Source organism: Eurosta solidaginis, chromosome 4, assembly GCF_040869045.1.
Source record: "Eurosta solidaginis isolate ZX-2024a chromosome 4, ASM4086904v1, whole genome shotgun sequence".
NCBI classification, from domain to species: domain Eukaryota; kingdom Metazoa; phylum Arthropoda; class Insecta; order Diptera; family Tephritidae; genus Eurosta; species Eurosta solidaginis.
This window is the reverse complement of record NC_090322.1, coordinates 73,959,175-73,967,866: the sequence shown is the minus strand read 5'-3', so window position 1 is coordinate 73,967,866 and position 8,692 is coordinate 73,959,175. Positions and strand designations below refer to the sequence as shown.

Here is an 8,692-nt window from a genome sequence, read left to right as displayed (position 1 = left end):
GTACTAATAACCTGTCTGGCTGTCTGGTTTTATTACTTCAAGCCCCTGATGTTAAGTTTTCGAAGAGCGTTATTACACGAGTCGATTTTCTGACGTTCATCCTAGACTGATGGTTGAATGTTAAAAAATCCGCCGGAAATATGAACTACAGTTTTGTTATGCTGGTGGTTTATTTGAGGCTTGATATCGCTCGTTTAATTGTAAATAGATGCAAATCAAAAATTTCATATTTCGAGAGTTTGTGATACGCTAAAACAGCCGGCTACAGAGATTATGATCACATATTAAGAATACTTAAAGGGCCAAAACCGACCGCCATAGCTGTCCTTGATCTCATTTTAATACTGTAACCGTATGAAAAAATAAAGCTTCTTTTCCAAAAAATAAAATTTTGTATTTCTTCTGTTTACACTAAAACCTTTCAAATTGTCTAAGTTTTGTGATTATTTTTTCATTAAAAAAATATCAAATTTACGTTTGTAATAAAAGAAATCTGGAGTCCCAGTTAGGAAAATCTGACTCCGGAATCATATTTCCTTCTTCGAACACCTTTAAAAAATATTGTTTGATGTCTAAGTCCGAGCTTTCATTAAATTTTGTTGGCCTGTGTAATCAATCGCTATTCAACACAACGAATGTACATCCCCTATGAAAAATATTCTAGATCCGGCCATGTGGATAATTTGTTTTTTTTTAGTGTCATCTCGCTTAGTTAATAAATAGAATATATGTATATAGGCTTGATATGTTTAAGTAGCATCTACAAAGTAGTTACCTACATACATTAATATATGAGATCTTAGACAAATAAATTCCTATTGGTAGGTACATATGTATGTATGTATTGGAAGTAAGTTATCGCATGATCTTTGAACATCCTGTACATATTCTGATTTGTATATAAACTCAAAAGACAATACATTGTAATTAGTTTCGTTTTGATAGTTGGACCAAGAGTTCAATCTAATTGAACATGTATTCCAAGACGATATTCATTGTTATTTCCCTCCTTTTCGCAGTAAGTATTTTATTATTTGTTTATTGCCCATATATATGTACATACATGCATGTATGTTCTAACTTACATTAATAATATACTAAATATATATTTATTTTCATTTAATCTCAGTCGGCGTATGCTCGTTCGGTACGTGATGTATCACAAACTTCGCCATCTCCCACAGTTCTTAGTTTATTTGAGACCATCAACGAGAATTTAAAAAAAATTGGTGACACTGTTTCAAAATCCTTCGATGCTGCAAAATTTGAAGAAACAAGCAGAAATATAGCTAAACAATTAGATCAGTGGGGTGCTAACATAAAGGAAGAGGTAAATGTTGACAACCAAATTAAATTTTTAGCATGTCCAGGGGAGCAATTTATGTTCTGTGAAGTGATACAGTAAGAACCATTTGCGTACATTTGAATTTGTAAATTTTTATTTTTTTTATTTTATCACTACAGAACGCTAATCGCTCCACATATAAGTCAAAACTCTATGTAATGGTATCGTGAAACTTTGTCGATTGTTACTACAAATTCAATTTCGCTTAAAAATATCAAATGCCCAGTTTTTCAGTGGGAGCTTAAACTGCAGTTTTACTTTGCCAGCTTGGCAGGTAACAAAAAAATTGACTGTATTCTTTTTCGGGTTAGGATTGAAAATGACAATTCTTTGCATCCGTCGAACGACGCTGTTGCTTTACTTCTTATTCTTCTTTTAAAATAAAACTATTGTTTGAGCCGCCAGTTAACAAATATATTTCTACGTGTCGCTTTCATTATTCCCCTATCCAATTGAGTTTATAATTTTCAAAATGTTTAGTTAGAAAATTAATGTGTTTTTAAGGAACAGTTCGTATAAAATATTTTTGAAGAAGTATTTTAAATATTAATGTTGCATGTTAAAGGCCGAAATAACTGTGCGACAGTTTAACATACAGTTCTGCTAGTTTTGCTGCTGCTTGATTGTTTTACAAACACGTGCAGCTATATTCAAAGATTTTAAAATACAGAGATGTCGCATGCACTTAAAATATTGTAAAGCAGCGGAACTCCACAAAAATCTAGTAGGACACTTTATCACACTACAAACTTTTCAATATTTAACATCATTTGATCCCGAAAATACACTGATTGGATTTTTAGAGAGTAAAATTTAAAATTCTTAAAGGATTAGCTGCACAAAATCTAAAAATAATTGTTTAATAATAAGTACAGACAGTGGTAGCTAACAATTTTTCTGTGGTGAGTGGTGAATCCGTCCTACTAGAATTTTGTGAAGCTTGCCTCACACTATTTTTGGCGCATGCAATATCCTGGCAGCTCCGTGCAGCGACTTAAGTCAAATTAGAAAGTGTGTTTTTTAAGCTCTCTTAAAACTTATTTTGATTACCAAAAATCAGTTTTGAAATAACATATTTTTTTTTAATATAAATATTATATTTTAAATGAAAAAAAACTGAAATTACTGAAAAATATTTGTTTGCTTGGAATTTTGTTTTGTGTTTATTTGGCTTTTTCGTAACTCAACTCTGATTTTATGCAGCACATTTTCTTTGCAAAGGTCAAGTAGCGCGCCGATATTTGGGCACCGGTCAGTCTAAATAATGCACCATAACTGCCGTCGTCGCGGTGCAACCACATTACTTTAGGTTGGGGTCCCATAATGTGGTTTTACGATGTTGCTGATATGTTTCCACTCTTCATTTCTTCCTTGTTTTCTTGGCTAACGACTTTCCTGCGCTTTTGATAGGATTACTTATTTGCTTTCCATAACCTTCTCCTTAAGTGCTTTGCTTTCTGTTGGTTCTTTGATGCGTCCAGTATGTTTGTCGAGTGTCTAAGCGTGTGCCTAAATAGTTCACTATTTTCTTCGAGGTTATGTTATCTGGGAATTCAAAGCCAACTTCTAGCGGTACGTGCTAGTAGTATCAACCCTACCTTTCCCAATGCCATTTGGATTCCGCGCAAGTCTAGCTACCCCTTTGTATACCAAATTTCGTAAAGATATCTTAAATTTGGCTCAAGTTATCGTGTTATCGGGCGAAGGCTGATGAGTCACAAGCGCTTCTCAACTGAGATTTTACGCTACTTACTGTCCGCCAAACTACGCAAATTCGCTTAAAAGCGTAAGCCAAGAGCGTTTGCCCCTGTGACATTTTATGCAAGTATCCGAAACTCAGTCTCCCATAAAATGTTCAAGTAGTTTAAGTGGAGTAACTAAAAAGCTGATAATTTTCTTTATTAAACCGTATCTGTGACATGCTTAACCTGATATCCTTACCTATTTCTGACTGTTAGAAATTAAACCAGATGAGAAGATTGGTATCCAACCAAGCTTGATTTATAAACTAGACCTCATTGAGCATTTTGCGTTCTTCTTCTGTGTTTCGAGCTTTAATGATCGCTGAAATGTCGTCTACGTATTCTACTTAGAATTGATATTTAATCGTAGTTGGCGTTTCACAGGTGTGGTGTTCATGGTCCACGGGCCATGTTAGCTTAAGCTGCCATTATGGTCCATCCATCCTAGTCGCCTTAAACTGTAATTTATACATGCCATTATTCTGTCGTCCATAGCAAAAAGGCAGTAAAGTGTAAAAATTGGAAACATAGAAATATGTAGTCCGAGTTTTACGTTTGTTTTAACTAAGTAAATAGTTTATTTGGTACACAACAAAAATTTATGAATATGCCCTTTAGGTTGGCCTTTGCATAGCCATTATCATGTGATTCTGCTACATAATTCTTTTCGCCGACCGAAATAAAGCGTGAACTGCCTTCATGCTTTTTAAATCTAAAAGCAGTAAAATGAAATTTACTGTTTTTTATTCTTTCTTTCATAGAGTAGTTTAACTCACACTGCTTTAATGCTTTGAAAACATTCTTGCAGTAAAATTTTATTATAATATTATTTTAATGTTAAAATACAACATTTCTATGTGTAATTAATTTTCAGAGAATAAAAGCAGTATTAATTATTTTATACTGCTTTCTTGCTTGAAAAATTATTTATTGTTTTTTTTTTTGTTGGGAAATATTCTAAATATAAAAAAATGTTGGGGCGGTTATACATTAAGGGACGAATTGGTTATATTCGTAAACCAAAGGGGTTTGACCTTTGAAATTTTGCACATAGGTTCTCAGGGAGTTCCCCAACGAGAATCAGTGAGTAACTTTTAATTGTTATTAACAATTTACTAGTAATTATTTGTTAAAATTACCATGGTATAACATACTACATACGAACACTTTCACAAGAATTCTATATATAATTATTTATTTCAAGAAAAAATAGAAAATTTAGAATAAAAAATCGCGCGATTTTTTATTCCAAATTTTCGCCTGCGGCGCTTTTTCTTTTTTTAAATAATTAACGTATATTTTATAAAAAATTTTAAATTTGGAATGAACATTTTTGCCAGCGGCGTTTTTTTTTTAAATAATTGACGTATATTTTATAAAAAAACTAGCAGACCCGGCAGACGTTGTTCTGCCCTAAATTTGGTGCATCTGCATACATTTTAATAAGCTTTTTCCGTCTAACTCTGCTCTCGCCCCTCTACACTTTTTCCTAATCTTTGTATTCACTCCTCCCTCCGTATTTTTCGCTTCATCTATCTCCATCTTCGTCTCATTCTATCTCTTTCTCAGTCTCCTTCTCTCTTTTCTCTCCTCTCAAATTTTTCTCATTCTGTTTCATACCTTATTGCCAGTCCCAGAGGGTGGTATGTATTTTGTTCCAGTCCCATTCCGAGTCTCAGTCCCAGTCCCACTCCGAGTCTCAGTCTCAGTCCCAGTCTTAGTCCTAATCACAGTCCCAGTCCGTCTCTCGTCTACTTCCCGAAAAAAAGCATCGTAACTACTAATATAGGCAAATTTATATACCAAATTTCAGGCAAATCGAATAGGACGTATGCAAATAGGTTCGTGGGTATTATTAATTCATGTCTTTATTTCGGCTTCGCATGGATATTATCAGTTTTGCAAGGTTGATGAGACTAAATTGAATATCACAATGAAAATTACTTTAAAGCTCTCAGCAACAGCTTTCATTTGATATCCATAATACACACACATTCTAGGGGTATCCGGGTCCATGTTTTGGCCTATATATCGAGACCCTAGTCACCCAGCGGTGTAAAACTGACTCTGTACTAAAGCACACATCAACAGCTTCAATTTGATACCCATAATGTAAAAACACATTCTAGGTGTATCGAGGTCCACGTTTTGGCCTATATCTCGAGACCTTAGTCACCCAGCGGCATAAAACTTACTCTGTACTAAAGCACACATCAACAGCTTCAATTTGATATCCATAATTTAAAGCACATCCTAGTGTTACTCTGATCCACCTCTTGGCCTATATCTCGAGACCCTAGTCACCAATAGGTATGAAACCCTGTACTAAAAAGCACTCACCAACAGCTTCAATTTGATACCAATAATGTAAAAACACTATCTAGGCGTTCACGGGCCCACGTTTTGGCCTATATCTGGAGACCCTAGTCAGCCAGAGGTATGAAAATTACCCTCTACTAAAGTAATTATCAATAGCTTTCATTTGTTATCCATATTCTATAAACATATTCCCGGGTCCACGTTTTGGCCCATATCCCGAGACCCTAGTCACCCAGGGATATGAAAATTACCCTCTACTAAAGCACTTATCAACAGCTTCCATTTGATATCCATATTACACACACATTCTAGGGGTTTCCGGGTCCACGTTTTGGCCTATATCTTGAGACCCTAGTCACCAATAGGTATGAAAACTACCCTGTAGTAAAGCACTCATCAACAGCTTTCATTTGATATCCATATTGTATAAACATTGTCTCGGGGTATCCGGGTCCACGTTTTGGCCTATATCTCGAGACTCAAGTCACCCAGCGGTATAAAAAATATCTGTAGTAAAGCACACATCAACAGCTTCAATTTGATACACATAATGTAAAAACACACCCTATTGTTACCCTGATCCACGTTTTTGCCTATATCTCGAGACCCCAGGTACCAATAGGTATGAAAACTACCCTGTGCACTCATCAACAGCTCTCATTTGATATACATATTGTATAAACACATTCTAGGGGTGTCCGAGTCCACGTTTTGGCCTATATCTCGAGACCCTAGTCACCAATAGGTATGAAGACTACCCTGCACTAAAGCACTCAACAGCTTTCATTTGATATCCTTATTGTATAAACACATTCTAGGGGTGCCCGGGTCCACGTTTTGGCCTATATCTCGAGACCCTAGTCACCAATAGGTATGAAAACTACCATGCACTAAAGCACTCATCAACAGCTTTCATTTGATATCCATATTGTATAAACACATTCTAGGGGTGTCCGGGTCCACGTTTTGGCCTATATCTCGAGACCCTAGTCACCAATAGGTATGAAACTACTCTGCACTAAAGCACTCATCAACAGCTTTCATTTGATATCCATATTGTATAAACACATTCTAGGGGTGCCCGGGTCCACGTTTTGGCCTATATCTCGACACCCTAGTCACCAATAGGTATGAAGAATACCCTGCACTAAAGCACTCATCAACAGCTTTCATTTGATATCCATATTGTATAAACACATTCTAGGGGTGCCTGGGTCAACGTTTTGGCCTATATCTCGAGACCCTAGTCTCCAATAGGTATGAAAACTACCCTGTACTAAAGCACTCATAACAGCTTTCATTTGATATCCATATTGTATAAACACATTCTAGGGGTGCCTGGGTCAACGTTTTGGCCTATATCTCGAGACCCTAGTCACCAGTAGGTATGAAAACTACCCTGTACTAAAGCACTCATCAACGGCTTTCATTTGATATCCATATTGTATAAACACATTCTAGGGGTGCCAGGTCCACGTTTTGATCTCAAGACCCTAGCCAGAACGGGATAAAAAGTATCCTATGCCCGTTCCCTGGTTCTAAGCTACCTCTCCACCAATTTTCAGCCAAATCGGTTCATCCGTTCTTGAGTTATGCATAGTGTAACTAACACCACTTTATTTTATATATATAGATATAAAAAATAGCGCGATTTTATTCCAAATTTTTCCCTCCGACGCTTTTTTTTTTAAATAAATAACTTTTTTTTCATAAAAAAATTTAAAATTTCTAATTAAAGTTCGCGATTTCTCAAAATAAATTACGTTTACTTCATAAAAAAATAGAATACCTGGATTAAAAAATGGCGTGATTGAAATAGATTGTCGTTTTTTATTTATACATATTTTGAAGTCTGGTAGCACCATATTTGCTCAATTCACTGTTGATTTCTCGCACTTTAATATTAAATTGTGATCAAACTATAAGCCTCCTGTGGGTGGGGTGGTGTTTTTAGAAAGGGGGAGTCACCCCATCCCTTACCACCACCCCTCCCACCACCCCAACCCCTCCCTCTGGTTCCATTATGTATAGTCTACCCAAAATGTTAAACCTTGTTTTTTATTTAAATTTGAATTTTAAAGATTAATCGCAGAAATATGTTGGTACCAAAATTCATAAACGGCAGTAAGAGAACTTTAATGCCTTTTTGCTATAAACGGCAGTATTGTCGTTTACATATGCATTTGTTCATTTTTTTACTTGTCCACCAATTAAGATTGAAATCTTGAAATCCACCATAGCTATGTTGATAAATGCATTTTCGGTTCCCCACCATTTAAGTACCTGCGCGTATTGGTATAACCGGTCAAAGTGGTAGGGTTAAAAAACTGTTAACTTTGACTATAATTCTAACTCGTACTGAAAAACTGGGTATAAAGCAATAAAGAGACCTCCGTATAAGAATTTCCGGGATCCATTCACGAGGTTTAACAACTCTGGAGTGTTCTTTTATTGGACCTTTTGGAATAATTGACATAATGGTTGAATAATGGTCGAAATTGAAAAATTTTGTAAGTACTTACTACATCATTTTTCATTTCAAATCGGAAAGCCTTTGCTTTATTTTATTTTAAAAAGCAATGTTCTTATTGTGAAACCTTGCATGAATGCCTACAATTCTATTTTCCAGACAGAACACTTGAAGGATAATGAAGCTGTTAAAAGTTTACGTAAACTTGTGGACGATGCAGTTGAGGAAATCAAAAAATCGCCTGATGTAAAAGCCGCTTTCGAGAAATATAAGAGCGATTCGGATGGCTTCTTAGCTAAGATCAATGAAATTAAGAAGACTGAAGAACCCAAGCTACAGGAACTCTCCAAAAAAATATTGGAACAAACTACTACCACACTTCAAGATATCGCAAAGGTTTTTCACCCAGATACATCGCAATAGACTGATAATTCAATACCACAATTTATATTAATTATAAGAAATGATTAATAAATATTTCAATAAAAAATACATATTTCACATTTTTAGTAATCGGAATAAAGCCGTCTTTATAGCTAATCACAATTGCTGTACTGTAAGCACGTTATAGCTTTTTTACTTAAGGGTAATTGGAGCAGCCAATAAATTTTGACATTTGGCGCCGTATGGTGATTTACGCACAATAAACATTACCACAGTGTACTTTACCAAGTGTCAACTAAGCGATAAACGTCAAATTTACAAACAGCCTCGCTCACCTGATGCAAATCTCAGGTCTAGAGTTGCATTTTTCGTACGTAAGACTACTTTAAGCAGAGTTGCATTTGATAGTTTGATAGAACTTAGTTCTATCTA

At 35.4% G+C, this 8,692-nt stretch overlaps 1 protein-coding gene across 1 annotated transcript; it reads left to right on the top strand.

The window, feature by feature from the left end:
* The first annotated feature begins 870 nt into the window (after nt 1-870).
* Nucleotides 871-8,368, top strand: LOC137249977 (uncharacterized). Its single transcript, XM_067782087.1, has 3 exons — nt 871-1,018; nt 1,130-1,330; nt 8,036-8,368. The coding sequence occupies exons 1-3, from the start codon at nt 974-976 to the stop codon at nt 8,297-8,299; spliced, it is 510 nt and encodes a 169-aa protein (XP_067638188.1). The 5' UTR covers nt 871-973; the 3' UTR covers nt 8,300-8,368.
* The last annotated feature ends 324 nt before the right edge of the window (nt 8,369-8,692 follow it).